The sequence below is a fragment of the Balaenoptera musculus genome, chromosome 21 (assembly GCF_009873245.2).
Source record: "Balaenoptera musculus isolate JJ_BM4_2016_0621 chromosome 21, mBalMus1.pri.v3, whole genome shotgun sequence".
Classification (NCBI taxonomy): domain Eukaryota; kingdom Metazoa; phylum Chordata; class Mammalia; order Artiodactyla; family Balaenopteridae; genus Balaenoptera; species Balaenoptera musculus.
Genome location: NC_045805.1, coordinates 23,194,002 through 23,214,050, shown reverse-complemented (window position 1 = coordinate 23,214,050; position 20,049 = coordinate 23,194,002). Strand labels below are relative to the sequence as shown.

General features: G+C 38.6%; 1 protein-coding gene across 2 annotated transcripts in view; it reads right to left on the bottom strand.

The window, feature by feature from the left end:
• Window positions 1-5,700: 5,700 nt before the first annotated feature.
• TNKS (tankyrase) overlaps window positions 5,701-20,049 on the bottom strand; it is a 182,220-nt gene continuing 167,871 nt past the window's right edge. Inside the window, exons 21-27 of one of the 2 annotated variants that reach the window (XM_036838654.1) lie at window positions 19,868-19,988; window positions 18,557-18,654; window positions 16,549-16,623; window positions 15,729-15,834; window positions 14,935-15,121; window positions 12,051-12,207; window positions 5,701-6,075 (exon numbers count right to left, since the gene is read on the bottom strand). In XM_036838654.1, coding sequence (XP_036694549.1) covers window positions 5,989-6,075; window positions 12,051-12,207; window positions 14,935-15,121; window positions 15,729-15,834; window positions 16,549-16,623; window positions 18,557-18,654; window positions 19,868-19,988 — 831 coding nt within the window. In that variant the 3' untranslated portion in view covers window positions 5,701-5,988. The remainder of the gene's footprint in view (window positions 6,076-12,050; window positions 12,208-14,934; window positions 15,122-15,728; window positions 15,835-16,548; window positions 16,624-18,556; window positions 18,655-19,867; window positions 19,989-20,049) is intronic. The other variant, XM_036838655.1, reaches the window with a different exon arrangement.

The following is a 20,049-nucleotide window of genomic DNA, read 5'->3' as shown; positions in this document are numbered from 1 at the left end:
ATTACAAGTACTGTAAGTTAGACATTTAGCCAAAGCACAATTACTGGTTAAATATAATCATAAAGATGTCTTAAATAGAAACCCACCATGCAGGCAGGTTGAGTTCCTTGATGCCCTCTTTTGGAAAGTAGAGGGTGAGGGAAAAAAGGTGCCATTCCACGTGAAAGATGGTGAAATCTAGAAGAATTTACATGCTGAAAGCGATTTTCCACAGCCAAATTGATAGGGTTGCCAGATTCAGTAAAACAAAACAAAACAAAGCAAAAAACCCTAGGATGTTCAGTTAAGTTTCAATTTCAGATAAATAATGAATACTTTTTTTTTTTTACAGTAAATATATGCCAAATAATGCATGAACCATACTTAAGCGAGACAATTATTTGTTTATTTGAAATTCAAATTTAACTGGGTGTCTTGTATTTTGTCTGGCAATTCTACAAAAAGACAAATGCAAAAAGGAAAGGAAAGGGGATTGGAACCCCCTGCCACTGGTGGGTCACACAGAGACTACAAATGAAAACAACACCAATGATGAACCAAAGAGTCACTACATTGGTTACGTACACAGACCAACATCACAATGAGAAAATACAGCTACTACTCCAAATGCTGTTGCCAGGAAACACTCTAGATTTCCTCAAAGCTGGTTTTGTAATGTGTTTGAGAAACCTTGTTGATAAAAGTACCTTTTTAGTTTGTAGGTATCAGACAAATACTACTACCACGTAGACAGGGTGAGCTTGACACAGTGGAAGCAGAGGCAGGTATTCTATACACATGAAGAGTTTAAATATTCTGTGTAATGAATACAATGGTTATATAGTCAAGGTCATCTTCTAGGTCTAGGCTATTAGCCTTAAAGATTTTGGTTCTTTTCTAATTTTTACTGTTGTGTCCTCTAGCTTTTCATCCTGAACCTTGGGAGGGGCCTGGGAGTGTGGGAGGGACACCCCCCTACCAGGGTTTAACTACATTTCTCTGCAAATGCTAGGAATCAACAAGGGGCTTCAAGGGCTGCCTGCAAAAAAGGGTAGACAGATGAAAAATAACCAAACACTCTGCATTCTAGAGCATGAGAAATCTGTTTGAAAAGATGGGTGGTGGGCTGCGTGTGGAGATGTGAAAGTGTAAATCACAAAAGAAAACAAGAAAGAATGAAGAGTCAAAATGCAATCATCTCTACTGTGTGAATGTTATTTCAAAGGAGGCACAACCCTCTGGCAGATGTTTAAAACTGGTCACATCGTGAGCACGTTTGGTCTTAGAGAGTATATAAAATCTTTAGTTTCCTACTGCTTTCCACTTATCACCGTGGTTTATATTTTAAAATGATTACAAATCAGCTTGTGCAACACTCAGATTCTACATGGTATCACTTTATGAGTTGCTGCTAATCCCCACATGCACAAAACTTAATGGGTTTCAAAATCTTTCTAGCATTTCTCTAAACCAGAAGATTTGGTAGCTGAGGAAGTTCAGATGTAGAGAAATTGGGATGGATCAATTCTCTCAGCTCCTTTGCACGTAAAGGAGCATTACTTATGAAGCAGACTCTCATTAAGTATGCTTACCAGGTGTGAGATACATGGAGATACACCCAACTCGCTGACACCTTTCACACACTGAGAAATGGAATTACAACTCTGTATTTATTAGGATATAAAAGGTTAAAAAGTTTCTGCCATAGTTAAGGCTTTCTTAAGAAGAAAGAATTAATTTCAGAACTCACAAAGTATCTGAAGAAGCCTCACTTTTTAGGGTGGTTTTTAAAAAAAAAAGCATTTCCTTTTCATATGCTAGACGTGTCCAGCCAAAGCGCAAATATTATCTTCACAATCACTGTCTTTTCATTTCTCTGTCACTGATTTGACAACAAAGAAGTTTAACTTCAGTCTTTAAGTAAATTTCTGACACATGAAACCCTATCTTTATGCCAGTTTTAAGTGTTGCCTGAATGACTAAAATCTATAGCTCTATGCAAGATAACTGCCCAACAGAAAACACAGAAAAAAGGCTGTTTATCACAGATTATCATACAAATGGGATCTGGACACACTGGGGGAAAGGTGCTTAAAAATACATACCATCTCTGTTTGAAAGCAATTACAGAAATCCAGAAGGTGCACACGTTTTAAAAGGGAGGGCAAGCTGGGACGAAGTGAGAGAGTAGCATGGACATATATACACTACCAAATGTAAAATGGATAGCTAGTGGGAAGCAGACACATAGCACAGGGAGATCAGCTCGGTGCTTTGTGACCACCTAGAGGGGTGGGATAGGGAGGGTGGGAGGGACACGCAAGAGGAAGGGGATATGCGGATATATGCATACATACAGCTGATTCACTTTGTTATAAAGCAGAAACTAACACAACATTGTAAAGCAATTATACTCCAATGAAGATGTTAAAACAAAAAAAAAGGGAGGGTGAGCAGTGGCCAAGAACCTCTGTGCAGTTGGGAGACTTACTGAAATAGAGAAAAACGTAGGCAACTCATTGTATTCTAATGCTGTCTTCCAGCACACACCAAAATTTTATTTTTTTTGTATAAAGGCTATAATAATAGAATATTCATCTATATTACTTTATTTGCCACATTCAGGCATTTCTCTGCATATATCAATGCACTTTGCTATTTTGAGAGCAAAGGGAAATTACTGTAGCCACTAACATCAAGTTCAAACGAGCACAAGGGTGCCATTTCACGAAAACATCCTAATATTGTTTATTCTACTTATGTTACCGAAAAGCTAGAGATTCCAAATTCCAAGAAGAAAAAGGTAAGGAAGAATCCTGGTTGTACTGCTATTATTTTGCATAGAATTAAAACTCTGGGTTCCATGCTGTCATTTGTTGACAAAGTGGCAGAATCTTCTGAGCAGAGCACGTGAGGCTTAATACCCCGTTCCAGTTGCGAAGTGGATACCGAGGTACGGTCGCCATATGCAAGACTCAAGATGGAGAAAGGAGGAAAATGAGAGGGGTCAAAGGTAATTGCTGGAGCTAATTATAATTCCAGACTAGCAATCTGGGGAAAAGGGAAGGAGGCCAAATACAAGGAGAAAGTGTCCAGTCCAGAGCACTTAACTGATGCCAATAGCTAGCAAATTGGGCCATCAGGTCTAGAAGCCCTTTGATGTCAGACCTGTGGTGGAACCGGTGGAGGCGTCTGGATTCTCTCTTCTATATGGTTTGGGAAACAGAGGGGCCACTCAGGGGAGGCCACACTGGAAGTCCTCACTTGCTAGTGTTTCTATACAGCATGTATACAAGAAATTAAGTGCATTTTAGCCTAACTTAAAGCCATGCTTTTGAGTTCCAAAGGGTTTTTCACACTGCTATGGGTGGAAATTCCAAACGCAATCAACTTTTGCTAACTTGAATGCACTCATGATGACCTTTGGTTTTCAAGTTTTGAAAAAATGTATTTGGCTCCTGTGAGACATCAATGAACTCATTCTCTTCAGCAGATGAATAATATGTACACATTCTTTCAAGAACTACTATATACTTGAATCATTACGAGACAAGAAGCACAGCAAATGTCCTCCTTACACACAGTACCTTTACTTGGCACACAGAACATCAGATACGTAACATGGGCAGTTTAAATACTGAACCACAGTTTAACTTCTCAAGTGTAAGGCTGAAGTTTAAAACTGGCACATCCGTTAATCTAGTTAGTATGATGGAAATAACATGTAACCACAGTCGGGTAGTGGCTTATCTTTTTAATGAAGCTATAAAGCTTTCGGGATCTATACCATATTAACCCTTTTACTTAACTAAAAATCACAGCTGTGTTTACCATTTTAAACTATATCTAATCAGGGAGGCAAGTAATATACACTTTCACAGCTACTGAAAACTACACAGATGCCAATTCCTTCAACCCACTGTTACACACAGCAAAAAAGAAGGAAGGGAGGAAAAAAGCCCTCGATGGATATCAAACTTGAGAGCTTCATGTGGAATTCTAGTGCTATTAAACAAGTAGCCAAGACACAAACACCCAGCTTGGGTCACTAAAACTTCAATAGAAGCAACAACTGAGGCTAATTCTTGATTTAATTTTGAGGACCCATGCAAGATTCAGCTATAAAACTCAAAACTAGTTCCCGATGTCTAGTTCTAGCATTGGACTCAAGCCAAAAGGAAAGCAAAATGTATATTTTAAGAGCCTATTCTAGAATCTTTGCATGTAACCATTTTATTTTTCCTCAGGAGATTAAATGAGGTCACAGCTTAATCAGCCTGTATTAAAAAACAAACAAGCAAGTTAGTTTTCAGGACTTTAAGTTGAAATGGCAAGTTTGCATCACACTGCTTTTCCTTTTTTTCATCACATTTATATTACTTTTGCTTCGAAGCTGAGTAGACGCACAGCATGTCAAAGTAAGTAAGTTAATGCACTTAATTCAATATTCAGTTAAGGTGAAAAGGTCAAGCGTGAGAACTGTAATGGATAATCTTTTACAAGTAACAATGTGCACTTGACAAATGTTGAGAAAAAAAGCGAAACAAAGTAGTGACTTCAGGAAGGAACAGTATGGTTATTTCTCCACTTTCATTTAAAAAATAACTGAAGGAGCTTTGGTTTCCATTTTTGTTCTCCTTGTCTACTAAGAAGTTTGAGAAAATTGTTCAAAAATTTAGTGCAGGGACCTACATAAACTATCAGAAGCACCTCACTCAAAATAAACCCCAAATCTGGAGTAAACAAAAAAGTTCTTGCATCTGTGCCTATCTAGTGACTAAACCGGATTTGAATCCCAGCTTTCTAAACTAGAGAAACAATAAAGTAATTGTTTTGTGACTCTAATGAAGCACAATAATTCCACTGCATTTGGAAATCAGGCAGCTAATTCCGGAGGCGACAATTCTGGCGGTGCGGGTGGTGCGGGTGAAGTGAAGAGAAGTCGTGTTTCCTGTGAGGAGTCCTCGCGGTCCGGTCCTATTATCGCGCCACAGGCCCCGCGCGCGTCGTGATGCTGCCTCTCCGGGATTCACAGGCCTCGCTGTCCTTTCCTGCGGTCCTATTATCGCACCACAGGCCCCGCGCGCGTCGTGATGCTGCCTCTCCGGGACTCACAGGCCTCGCTGGCGGTCTCCCCTCTGAGCGCCACAACGGCATCGGCATCGCGCAAGCCTCTCGCTGGCTGGGCTCTTCCTGGCCCTCCAGCACCGTCCGGAACACCTCGGAGGCAGGCCTGAGTTGGAAGGTGCGAGTGGCTCTCATTGGCTTCGACTGCTCTGAACTTGGGAGCTCCTAAATCAGGTTGATGTTTGTGCCTTTCCCTTGTAAGACTGGCCAATCAATAAAAGGAAGCTGAAACGTGGTGTTTTTCCTTTCCATCTCAGTTTACGTTGATAAGAAGTACAGATACAAAATAAATCAGTGGAAAAAAAAAAAAAGTAGAAACTAAGCCTTGCTCAGCCAGAAGCTTGGGTTACATCACTAGTGATTTTAGTCAGTGTGACTTTGTGCAAAATATCCTCAAGAAGGCTCGGCTCATTTTCAAAGTAACAACAACAACGATAGCAACAAAAAGTGAATGATGAATGTTCAGAAAAAACTAAAAATGAACCTGTCATATGTGTATATCTACTATATACACGTGCCATATATAGCAAAGCAAATGTAGTGTGTGAATTGTGAACATTTGGGAGAGTACTGGTTATGTTTTCTTTTTTTCCAAGTCTAGATTGAAGCAATCCTGTCTTAGCAATGGATAACTACAATGAAAATGAGCCTGAGATATGTTAAAAGGCCGCCCCTGTAAACATTTCCTCAAAGGGAACAGTAGCAGTTGAGTATGTATCAGTTACTCATACTATATTCATCACTATCGCAATGCTTTATAAAAGACAAACAGCTTATTTCTAGGCTGTCAGGGATTTATAGAATATTGATTTTGTTGAGAACAATCCACTGTCATCCAGTCCCAGGTTGAAATCCAATCTGGCCTTTACCAGTGGGCATTCACTAGGTCTTCTGCTCTGCGGCTGCCGCGGTCTGTGAAGGAGCTTCCGGCTTCATGATCTGGTAGGTGATGAGATACTCTGGGTATGCCTGGAAAGGACAGGAAGCAAAACACATCACCCTCTGGGCAGCTAAAATACTAAAGCCCGACTTAACGTGGACGCCTCAGAGGCTGTTTATCATAACCCATACTCTACGTACACCCAAGAGCCTGCGAAGGTCAGCTAATTCACAGGCGCCTGGACAGTTAGGCGGTCCACCTCCATATTTGTCTATAAACCTGTGTCAATCCTATAATCCTAGAATTGTTATAATGTTATTTCTACTTTTGAATACTGTAAAATGGTTACACTATATTTATCCCTCACTAGAGAGCCACATGCCATAAACAGGAAAACTAAGGCAAGAAAAAAATCTCTTTCTCACAGCACCTAGCATAGTGCCATCACATAGCATGTTTCAGGAAAAGTCTGTTAAATGACAGAATAATTCACTGAACTGATTTCAAATTAATCATAGATGATGATGTAACCCACTGGGTGAGGAGGAAGAAAGGCAACGTGTGCTGAGTCACCAGTAGCTCAGAGGCAGCAGTTTGGAGGTGATTTTTACAAGTTGACTAGTTAAAGGCAATTTTTACAGGAAAGAAAATGACTCTGATGAAGAGCCTCCACACCCTGTACTCCCTCCTCTTCTGTGTCTTCTTTCTTGTAGTAAAACCGAAGGCTCGGTGCTCACGGTGGGAAGCGCACTTCTTGGTGGGAGCAGGAAGAGGAAGCCTGACCAGGAAGTCGCTACAAACCTTAACCAGAAATCCCTACAAAGACAACTGGAAGGGGGGCAGGGTGAAACCGTGTACACTACCTAGGAATTCGTCAACCCTAACTCTAACATAATGATAAGACTCGACTCAATATCTCAGAGTGGTCTGTGGCTGAAAAATAGTATTCTTTGGTGAGGTAAGTGTTTTGGGGCCCCCAAATAATTTGTTGAATGCTGACCTAGAGAGAGTAAGATAATGGAAAGAATGAAGGATAAAAAAACTGGACTGTTTAATACTTAAAATGCAGAAATGAACACGTGATAGATTTATTGAATTATTTCTTTATAATTTTACACCTCTGCAGAAACTGTTATATGTCAGGTGCCTCCGCTTTCCTCATCTATAAATGGGAACAGTAATGATACCAAGATTTTTGTGAGGATTAAACACAAAGATCCTAGAATAGGTTTGGCATAGTAAAAATCGAGTTTGTGTTAGTTATTACTATTAACATTATTATTCTCATTCATTAAAGACTAGTTCTTCTTGAAGAGGTCTCAGTAAGGATTAAAAAAAACAAAAAATGTACATATGTTTTGAAAAGTTATAACTGCTTCTATTCACGTAAGGAACCATTATCACTCATAATATTCTTTTCCAAAAGTCCAGTCTGTTTTGGTTTGACTTCAAAGCAGCAACGGCTTCCATCTTTAGTACATACGTAGCTGGAATAACTAAGACAGACAATCCTCATCACTCCTGACTTTCCAATCCGGAGAGCAATAACTAAATAGTTTGTAGTTTTATTTTATTATAATGTGAACACTGCTTAATTGATGAAATGGTTTTAAATGGTATTTTAGTTTTTAGTTACTAAAACAAGGTAGGTCAGCTATCTACTGCTAATTCTAGAGTTGGGTATAAAGAATCTAGGAAGGCTCAAAAACTGGTGGAAAAATGGAAAAAAACTGGTTAATCAACCAGATAGTTTAATGGTCAAGAAAATTATCTATTCATCACCAATACACATATATTGAGCGTCTAGTGCATACAAAGCACTCTGGGGTAAGATATGGACCCTGCTGTCAAGAAGTTTCCCATTTGTTTGGGAAGATAAGCCAGACAGAAAAAGAAGAATTTAAAACTAACCCCAGTGAGCATGTTTTAAGTGTCAAAAATGAGTGTGAAGCCCACTCCTACTTTCTTTTGTCCCAGTGAAATTTAATATCTATGATACTTTGTATGATACATCCTTTTGCTTGCAGAAAAGTTGCTTAAGCAAAGGGATCGGTAATGCAAGCATTTGAATTTTGGTAGTACACTATCTTAGGAGATTCCTGACACATGTAAATTTTAGGCAGATTCTAAGACACTAATGGTATGAATGACTTACAGGTCCTTATCTCTTGGTTCCTACTGATTAGGCTACTGAACTGCTTCTGTGTACAGACTGAGATAGGAATTAATCACATCAAAGTCCAGAGGGATTTAAGGCAAGGGAATCACTAAACTGCAGGACTAGAAGGGCCCAGGATAAACCAACAAACATGGTTTCCTGTCAAGTCTTACTTTAAACCCATGCTGGTTGTAAAAGCATAGAGCATATTTTTAAAGTACCTACAAGAAAAGATTCAACAACCACTTTTAGTAACTGACTTTCAGAAAATTCTTCTTAACCCAAATCCTCAATGCTACAATTGAAACTCAAATGCTTTCAGTTTATTCTCCACAGAGATGAAGAATCATGCTCCCTTGAATGATTTTGTGTATTTGAAAATCATCCTACAAATCACTGTGTAGTCTTCTGTTCTCCAGATTAAATAACTCTGCATTGTTCATATCATTTCAGTAAAACAGGCCACATGTCTGAAGCAGCCAATGACCAGAGAATACCTCCTCTATTGTCTAATTTAATGTGAAGCTTAAAGTACAACGCACAAAAAAACCCTGATACTAAGTCCAGTCATATACTAAAATCAGAACTATTTTTCTTTCAAGCACAGTGCAGTTAATTTTCAACACATCTTTTCAATTCCAAAGAAACAAATAATCCCACCAATAATAAATAATACTCCTCGAACCAACCCTCTGAATAAAACATTTACGTATTCTTGAAAGTGTTGATACTAAGGGTGAAAGATGATTTAAGGTATAACTAAGGGGAATGAAAGAAAAGTTAGCAAAGGAAAAGTCCACCATAAATCAGGAGAAATTGCTCATGGGCAGCGACTCAACTAGTAGACATTAGAGTAAACACTGTCCATGTGGGAAGCACCTGGATACGGAAGCACAGGTATGCTCCCCTGAAACAAAACAGCTACTACACACATTTCAGTTTTCAAGGTACTTTTTTCTTTCAAATGTGATTTGGACCACATCATTCTCTAAAATTCTTTTAGCAAGAGAATCTAAACAAGTTATCAAGTCAAACTACTTGGGAAATGGTTGAAAGATAGGCAAATACTAGAAATGTAAACCTATTATTAGTATCCCTTATTATTTCTTTCCACCCAAATGTGAAAGAAATTCTATTTCCCATAGCTAACTTACAAAATCTTGAAAAGTGTATGGTAGAGAAAACTGAAATCACCTATAATCTCAATACCCAGAGATAACTGCTCTTATGTTTTGGTTGATTCTGTGTTTAGCATATACCATGTAAATATACTTTTTAATCACAGGCACATAAATATACTAACATTCATTTAAATCATTCTTTTTTTGTTGAATATTTAGGTTGTTTAAATTTTTCATTATGATAATCAACATAGCGATGAACCTTCCTGTAGGGTTTTTTTGGGGTGTGATCATCACTGATTATATCTAAAACAAACTTCTAAGAGTGGAATTACTGAGTCAAAATGAAAGTGTTTTCTCTAGAAGTAGGGAGTTTCTGATTTATACAGAAAAATTTGACAAATTTATTCTTTGGTAGTTTTAAAACTTTTATTTGGAAACAACTGCAAAACATATTAAGTTGCAAAAATTAAGCTAGTACGTAAAATACCTGTATACCCTTTACCTACATCCAAATATTGTTAAGGTTTTACTTATCCCATTCGCTTTATCATGTGTACTTCCCCCACCTCTATATATACTAGGCAGACAGACAGACAGACAGATAGATTCAGTTATGTTTTTCCCTGAGCCATTTGAGAGTAAGTAATATACCTCATCATGGTTCTTTATCCCTAAATATGCCAGTATTTATTTCCTAAGAGTAGGGATATTCTCTTACATAAATTTTATACTGACATAATACTTTTATCTACCTATTGTTCATATTTCAATTTTATCAGTTGATCTAATAATGTCTTTTCTCTTCTAGTACCAGATCCAATTTGGGGGCAGAATCTGAAGTTACTTGTCCTGTCTCTTGGGTTTCATTTAATCTGAAAGTTTTCAAAGCCTTTCTCTTTTATAACATTGACATTTTTGAAGAATCCAGTCTTCCCCCCAATTTTCTTTTTAATAGAACATTCTTCACTTTGATTAGACTGAGGTCATACATTCTTGGCTGGAACACTGCATAGATGATTTTGGCTCTTCTCAGAATATGACATCTGGAGGCACACTCTGTGTGTATCTGTCCCTCATTGGTGATGTTAATTCTAATCATCTGGTCAAGGTACTGCCCCCTTTCTCCAAAGTATAATTACTGTGGGTTTCCCCCCGTCCTTTGTAACTAATAAGGAGACCATGCACAATCCTCTCCGTATCAAAATTATCCCCTAGATTTAGCATCCATTGATCTAATCCTTACCATGATGGCTGCAAATCTAGTACTTCCTCCTTATCTACCACCTGCCCTTGGCTTCCTACTGTAAGCAAAGCTTTCCTTTCTCCTTCATTTATTTATTTATCTATTTGTTATCAGTATAGAAACATAAATTCGTATTCTTTCCAATGTTTTAAAATTTATTACTGTACTTATTCTGATGTTCAAACTATCCCAGATTTGGCCAGTGGGAGCCACTTCAAGCCAGCTCTGAGTCCTTGTGACATGCTCCTATCATTACTTTTGAGCACTTCATTACTTTCTGTTATAACAATATGTCGTTCCGGGCTCATCTTGTTCCTATTCTGCTCCAGCCCTGGAATTAGCTGTTTCTCCAAAGTTCCTTTTAGTGGGGGTTGGTATTGGAGACCAAGATCTGGGCTTTAGGTGTGCTTATTGCTACTGGGGTTTCTTTGCTTTCAGCAGACAGTGCTAAGAAATACATGCACATATATACTCATGCTTACATATATCTCTTACACATATACCTATACATACATATTATTTACATGTGTACAAACATACATACAAATACTAGAAAGCATCAGTTCATATCGATACCTCCAATTTCAGTCCGTCCCTAGCGTCATTCTTACCTTCCTCCATTCCATATTTATATGTCTCTTCTTCCACAGTGAGAACCCAGCTCCCAAAATTAACACATCAACACATTTACTCATTTGCTCAATCCTAGAATACAGCTAAAAGAGTTTCAATGCTTTGCCCATACCACCACAATCAACAGATCTACTAAATGAAACCCAGGATTTGTTTGCAACTCTTCCCCCTACTCCACACCTGACCCGGCCCAAGATTGTTGGCATATAAGAAAATAGTTTTCATAGTTTATTTGTATATAGTTAATTTCTTCTTTCTCCTTTTTTAGTTTTCTCTAACAGTGTAGTTAAAGTATCCATTTGAAATTCAATTAAGTTCAGACAAATTGATTTTTGTTTCTAGACAAATCAGTAGGCATTTAGCAGTATTGTGAGAGTTAAGGCCTGGATTGAAAATGATAGAAAGTTTTCCTGTTTGTTGACAATTTTATCTTGGAGCCTCAAGCATTTGGCAGAATTCAATGTACTGTAGCTTTAAGACTCAGAAAGCTATTCTTCTGTGTAAGTACCCTGATCAACTCATGTGACCAGCCTGTGGCAAGTACATCATGGAGATCTTTGAATGGCAGCTACTCTTAGCTCTCCATGCCATGTGGAGGCATGAAAGACACAAAGCGTTAATTCAGAACGGCAGGCCACAAGAGCTGCACGAGATGCCACACCTTTATTTCTCAGCCACTGTCTTGTTCACACTGTATCACCTGGCTGACAGGTGAATGGTGGGATCTATGTATAAAGATGATATCAAAGAATTTTGGTATGCTCATTTTGAACTGAAGCAACTAATGCTGTCAAACTATGTGGCGGATATTTCATTAAATGGTTTTCTTTAAGTCTTACGTGGTCTCTGCATTCTGAATCTACTGTTTATGGTAGCTTGGTCATGCTTATTCCACGAGCACCATACCTGCTCTCCTCTGTAGATGACATATTCAGCATAGGCCAGCCCATTCACACTCGGCCTTCCAATGACGGAGTGATGGCCTGGTGGGGCGTGAGCCATTTTCATGGTGCTGAATTGCAGAAAGGACTTGCCAAGGGTCACTCTACAGAAAAGCATTTGTCTGAAGAAAAAAGGAAAGCAATCTTAGAAGGACATAACTGTTAGGTTTACTGATTTTTTAAAAAGCAGTTAATATAAGGCAAGCTAATTTAAATGTCACTTTTATGAGTAGGAATAGGATAAGATTTGATATACTGATTTACTATAAGCCGTTAGCAGGCTCAATAGTTATACTTAACATTTAAAGTTTTGGGGTGGTTTAGAAATCAATCATAGAAAACACTTGGTAAGTTTTTGACTAGTGGAAAAAGGACAAATACTAGCAAAAACTGTGTTCTGGAAGGATGCATGTGGCTGGATAGGAAGAAAGTGAAGAAAATAAGCAGATGGCAGCAGCATCTGGAATTAAGATTAGGCTTACTCATTATGAAGAAGTAAAAACTGGGATGAGATAAATAATAATAAAAGGGGGTTATATATAAAAATACTTAGCTTAACTGTATGGCTGGAAATTATACTACCTGAGGGAAACATGAATTGGGGCAGTTGTTAAATATTATAGAGGAGAAGAAAGATTGATTGGAAAGAAAGTGTATTATATAAACTAGGGGTTGGCAAAGTATGGGCCAAAATCTAGTCTGCCACCTGTTTTTGTAAATAAAACTTTACTGGAACACATTCTGGAACACATTCTGGAACACACTGCCACACATTCCTTTACATGTCGCCCATGGCTGCTTCTGTACTACAAGGGCAGAGCTGAGTCACTGTGACAGGGATCATACAGCCTGCAAAGCCTAAAATACTTACTTTGTAGTTCTTTAAAATAAAAGTTTGCAAACCCTTAACAAACACTTTAATAAATATTTTAACTACGCTATAAGATTGGTCACACTGTTAACTGTAAATACCTGTTATTCAATCAAATAGTTTATTTTTAGTAATGGAGTATGATCTTTGCATTGTGACTAATCAGAGATATTATTTTGAGTAAAAATTGTGCCAGACCCAGTTTAACTGAGTCCTGCCTGGGCTGGCTTTTTTAGCGTGATGCTACTGATGACCCTCTGGGATGCTGGCTTGGCATCAACTGTATCGTCCTGTAGGTCCCAGAGGAAAACATTTGGATCTGCATTAGAAGGAAGCTTTCTGAGCTCTATCTCCACAGTGTGGTGGTGCTCCAGTGTCACTGGACTCTGCCCGCTCAGCCCGCTGGGCCCACTGCCATGGCTACTCCCAGTGTCCATATGTCACTCAAAGCTTGACCTGACAGGCCCTCGCTTTCTGCCTTTTGCTTCCTGCCCCAGGGTGTCCCTGTTGCTGTGGAGACAAAAGAAGATGCAGGACCTGCCTGGCTGGTCCGCGAGGCTGGTACCAGCTCACGTCTGCTCACCGGCTTGCCTTGTGCCTTGTGTGCATCCTGCAGATGCAGCGGCCCCAAGGTGGGACAGCAACGCCCTGGGGGGCAAATGCTGACCAGTGCAAGACAGGCGCCAGCACATAAATTCAGCCCTCTTCCCCCATGATGTACTGCTCTGAGATGTAACAGTTCAGACCGTATGAGTCCAGGTCTCATGGACTGAGCAACCAACTGCACTGGTTATGAAACCGTGGCCAGCTCACCGGTGCCCCCTCCCTGTCTTTGCTCTGCCTCTTTCTCCGCCTCACTTCCTTCTGTGCCCTCACTCCTGCTTCCCTGAGGTTGCACTTGCCAGGAAAGTGCTAGTTCATAAGCTTTTGCTTCAGGCTCTGTTTTCTAGGAAATCCTGGCCAAGACATAAACATGTGTGTCTAATTTTAATAAGCAACTGTTAATCCACATCTACGTTCACTTTTACTGTTATTTAGCAGTTAGGTTTGAAGCAACAAAGGGAAATTTCTGCAATTATATATCCTTGGGAATTTTTATGTGTTATTAACCACAGCGACCTTAATAGAAAGAAGTTTTCTTCTGGACATAGGGCATCTGTCCTAGAACTGCTGATGGCTACCATATTTTTCACAACGAAACTGAGAGAGAGAAGTTTTAAGGTGAACAACTATAATGAATTTCATGGTTATATGGGTCTTTCTGAGGTTTCAACTGGATTACAAGGTATCTTACTAACTTGACTTTGCAAAAATAATGTAGCTGGTTAATTTAAAGAGGAATGCAATAAGTTGCAATCTTTGTACAGCACAATTCTTTTTGTATCTTTTCCAATGACAGGTAAGGGAATGGTATTTTTTTCACTGACTTCTGAGAGTTTATTACATTCTCTCAAATTTCTGAGTTTTAAAATCCCATTTAAAAAGCTAATATTCATTTGTTTACTATTAATTCCAAAGTTATATTCTGAGGTTGGACTTCTAATTATATACCCTGCCTTAAAATATCAGTAGCAGAGTCAGGAGCAAATTAAAGGTTCTACTTGTTTATAGAAGTTATGTGCTTTAGTTCAAATGTGACTTTAGTTCAAATGTGACTGGAGCTAAAGGTTCTTTGTTCCCCAGAAATAATTCTCAGCCTTGTTCTGAATCTGAAGCAAGGAAAGTGGAACCCAGGGAGAAAGCCAAAATGGAGGGAGCTTCACCGTAACCTATGACTCGCTTTTACCACTGCTGTCAGCTCTGCTGTCACTACTCCTATTGGGGCAGGGGCTGATCAGCTATTCCCATCCAACCCCAAAACAGTCCGACTCATTAGGAGTAAGACTGAGGATGACCTGTGACTTCTGCAGAGCCTGAGAATCCAATCTCGTTCATGACTTGAGGCCAGCAACCGTTACACAAAAGGCAAGATGCTCACCTGTGACATATGTAACACGACCGGTCTTTGTGCGCGGGGCAGCCTGTTCCTCCCCCAATTCCGTAAACGTACTGGTTGCTTTTAGAAGAGTTTTCAGCAAAATAAATCCCGGCACCAAACATTCCTCCTATATATGCATGTCGCTCATCAAACCCTTTATGAATAATGGCATTAATGAAAGGAGAACCTAAAAATATAAACACAGAAAGATCAGTTTTGAGCGCTTTTCTAGAATCTCAATTAGCTGCATACTATTTGCACTTGGCAGATGAATACTAATTAATAACGCCTAAATGAAAAGTTTATTTTGTAAGATGGTCTCCTTACATACATTATTATCATGTACTAGAATCTTATCAGGGACCCATAGTGTTCACCAAGCAAGGGTGTTATATGGATTTTGCAGATGGCATGAGATTTTAGATAGCAAAGTACAACGTGGCTTTGAAAATACAGATTATTTTACACCCAGTCCTACTTTAAGCAAAACTAGATAATCTAATAAACTAAAACAATCATGCTAAACTACAACAAAAATAGTATTTCACTATCTAAATGGCTCAGTGTGCAACTTAAGTTCTGAGACAATTTCAGATAAATTATTTTCACTGTACATGCCTTGGAAAGCCTGTACTAACATGTAATGCATTAGAAAGCTGGTACTAACATGTAGTTAAAAAAAAAATCAGAACAAACCATTTGTAACACAACACTAATACAGTCAGTAACACAGGCTTTTCACCCTATTGGAGTTTGCAAACGCCCGGAGAGATAATGACCGTCGGCACACTCACCGTGAAATAACATGCGCTCGTTATGGTGGTTGTGATTCTCCTCAGACACTTCCTTCTGTCTGTGACAGAATCGTTCTCTCAACTTCTTGTTGACAACTTTTTGAATCTTTAAGGATGAGGAAGAAAGAAGTGAATTAGTGAAATGTATATTAATTGGTAGCTTATGATTTAAAATAAGAAGTATGTTTTCCTTTAGGGAGGTTCAATTTTTCTTTTTTGTTTTGTTTGCTTAAAACATTATTTAAAAACGATAAAGTTGCCAGGCCAGTGTAATTCAGTTAATACTCTGGCTTTTAGTGACATAAGTTTCAGCTATAGTTTCTGTTTGTTATTCTGCACCATACCTAGCTATACCTCAAAATCAACTGAGGACTCATTGAATTTCAGGATACAGGGGCCTATAAATCTGTACTTTCAAAAAGCTCCCCAGGTGACTGTGATGTGCACTGGTGTAATTTCAATAGGTCCATTAACCCAAAGGGTTAACCCAGTCCTCAATTGATTTTATTCATCTTCATGACACCCCTCTGAAAAAAAGCATATGGCAGTCATTTATTCCATGTTATAAATAAGATACTGAGATTAAGAGATACATGCATACTGATATAAACACCGACTCAATTAGATTGAAAATCCAGGCCTTTAATGCTACCTTGAAATAGTGATAACAGAAATTACTGTCAGCTATGGTCCAAATTAGTGGCTGAGCTGGGAGTCCTATCGCCATGTTTGCCTCACTAACGCCAGCTGCTCCAGCCTATGTTTGATATTCAGGCAAGCTGTGCAATCCAATTTTCACCCTGAAATTTAAACAACTTACTCGAATGACATTGTATCTGTTGAAGATGCCACCAGCATTACCACCATCTCTGTGTTCGCGAATTGTACTTTGCATCTATAGAACAAAAGAAAGTAACTTTCTGAAAATACGCCAGTGTGTAATTCTGAAGACATTCCTCCTGCTGTTTTCAAAAGTTCAATTCTATTATATTGTGTCACTGATGAGTCTAAGATTCAGCACTAATAAGTAACTAGGAGTTCACTATAAATTGGTCAACAAGTTTAGTGAAAAAGTATTTCTGGTGAGAAAATAGTCACAGACATAAATATTAAACTTTTGCATTTTCTATTTATTTTCTAATAAAAGCTTTGAAAGGTTTTTCTGTAAACACAACGGGGTAAAATATCACATTAAGTCATCTATATTACTATTTTATGTTCTTGAGGAGAAACAACATCGTGATTAAGTCAAATTAAAACTCCTCACATTGGACAAATACACCATTGGACTAACGCTAAAAATAAACACAACAAATTTTTAAAAATCAGTAAATCTTTGTTCCCTAGGTGAAAAATTCCACGTTATCTCTTTACTTTGGGATCTCAAAGTATATCCACACAGATCAGGGCAAGTTGGATATAACGTGTAACTAAGTGGAATAACTTTCTTCTGACACTACTCACCCTACTTCCACTCTCCAAATTAATAATTATGATGGAAAAGTAAAATGTTTTAAAGACCTAAGTTTCTCATACAATTGACTCAAAGAGTTGATTCTCTATCTTACCGCTCCATTTGTGAACTTAGTCACTACATTTTTTACCTTATTATCAAAATTTACTTACTACTAAGAGAATGATTACACAATAAGACATGAGAAAACAGGATGCTTCCCTGATAAACTGACAAGTACAAGCTGAAATACTACCCTGGGGTAAGGGTCCTAAGTCCCTAGAATGGGAATAATATCAGCACTAATTCGGAGGTGGAAAACAAACAAAAATGCAGGCATGTCTTTCTCTGCAAAACAGTGGAATTAATTCGGAAGTTTATTTATTGCGATAACGCCATTGGGCACTTTGTTGATTATTTGTAAGAAGTGAGGGCTAAGCCATCAGATTTCAGAGGGAATCTCTGTGGCACCATCTCTACCAGATAGACAGACTCATACAAATAGCCTTAACATGGTGCTTTAAAATAACTGTGACTGCAGAAATGAAAGGGGACTTGAGTTATGGGGCAGATTTCCTAAGCACTCTTGAAAATTCGGCATATTATTTTATAATCACATTTTATTACTTTGCATGAAAATAAAGATGAGAAGATATTTGCTATCTATGAAGCAAGATGCTCACTCCATATTATTCTTAGGTAGCATTTTAACAATACAAGAAAATAGGGCTTCCCTGGTGGTGCAATGGTTGAGAATCCACCTGCCAATGCAGGGGACACGGGTTCAAGCCCTGGTCTGGGAAGATCCCACATGCCACGGAGCAACTAAGCCCATGAACCACAACTATTGAGACTGCGCTCTAGAGCCCACGAGCCACAACTACTGAAGCCCGCGCGCCTAGAGCCCATGCTCCACAACAAGAGAAGCCATCGCAATGAGAAGCCGGCGCATCGCAACGAAGAGTAGCCCCCGCTCGCCGCAACTAGAGAGAAGTGTGCGCACAGCAACGAAGACCCAACGCAGACAAAAATTAAAATAAATAAATAAATTTATATATATAAAAAAAACAATACAAGAAAATAGTTCTAATAGGGTCCTTACTTGTATGAGTTTCAAGAAAGTCTCCAGAATAAAAAGATACATCTGGCCCACCCACTGGCAATCCTAGGGTTATGATGTGAAAGCAGTGTGGTATAGTTCTACTCTATAGTCCTATTTTAATGTTGGCAATACGCCACCACAATGACTAAGGGAGAGGGAATAATAGCTGGCAAGCGACCGTAAGTTAATGTAAGACAAGCCTACCTCTCTTGGAAAAAGAGGTTTAAGCACAGATTTCAGGAAAAGATAATTAAAAATTTTCATGTGCATTACCTCTTCTTCTACTGACTGATATTCTTTATCTTCTGGAGCAAGATCCAGCAAAATAGTTCCCTGATTAACACAGTGAAAAGTCAAATAAGGATTGGTGCCTGCAGGAAAGAAAAATTAACATATTAAACAAAGGTCCACACTCTTCAGGCTCTATTTTGGGGAACACTTGTCATAAATAATAGATATTTTGGAACAAGTCTAATGTATGTGCAATTTGAACCTAATATATAAGGTTGTATTAAGCAAGTACATCGAAAGACAAGAGAAGTAATGGAGATGTGTTTGGGGATCAATTTGATCTGTTCTTACAGAGGTCCTTGTACATACACACAGCAGGCTCAACAATTATTTGTTGAACTGAACTCAATCATGAACATACATGATGCTGATACAAAAGAAAACACAGTGTGATTACAATGTAGTGTGGTCTAAAATATAAGAATTATCCTCTAAAAGAATTATTATTTGTGAGATGACTTGAAATGGTCACTTATAATAAGTTTAAAATACATTGTTCTTGTTCATTTCATTACCCGTGTTGATTTAGTACAAATAAGCAAGACTCAAGCTCAACACCTGTTAATGTTTATTTTCATGTCACTCTTGCAATTTTATTACCTCTGTAGACTAAATGACTAATTCAAGTTGTTTCCTTTCTCTCCCTTTGCTTTCCTATAGCGAAAGCACTTCTAACAAACAGGGAACAGGGAGGCACACAAAGGAGAAAGATAGGCGTGTAACAGCAAAGTACAATGGAAAAAGACTGAGCTGACAGTTGTGAGGGAGGGAAAAAGACACAAGATAAGGTAAGAGAGAAAGGTCAGATTATGAAAAGCCATGCTATGAACATCTGATTTTCTCCTAAAAGCAACAGCATTCTATTGAAGGATTTTAAGCCCTGGAATGATATGATCATATAGTCATTTTGAAAAGTGTCTTCTGGTTACAGTGTAGGGAAGGTACCAGAGGGGAGGCAAAGGCAACTGTCGGAGATAAGCTGGAAGGTGGTTGTGAGAGTCCAGGAGAGAGGTGACAGTGACAGGGATTAGGTGACAGCAGTGGGAAAGGACAGAAGCACAGATTCCAGAGATATTTAGGATACAAAGTGTTGGGGGAGAGGGAATAGTAACTCTGATTTCTAGCTAAAGCAACTAGAGGGAGAGCGAGGTCAAGGATGGAGACGGGGAGGCAGGAGGTGCCACCCCAGCTGAGGGCACGAGCTCTGGGGTCAGGCCACCTGAGCAAATGCCAGCCTGGACACTTATCTTGTGCCACTAATTTCTGAAATCTATTTATTTTTTAATAGCTTACCTTGTTGTCCACCTAAGAGTCTTTCTACTCCCTTGATTAATTTATGGCGGTGTCCGTATGCATTGATGCCTATTTCTTTCAACTCTTCATGACCCATATCAGCCAACACATCTAGTGTAATCTGAAAAATGAATCAAAATTAATTGCTAAATCTTTAACAGTTCCTCAGATGATGAAAACTT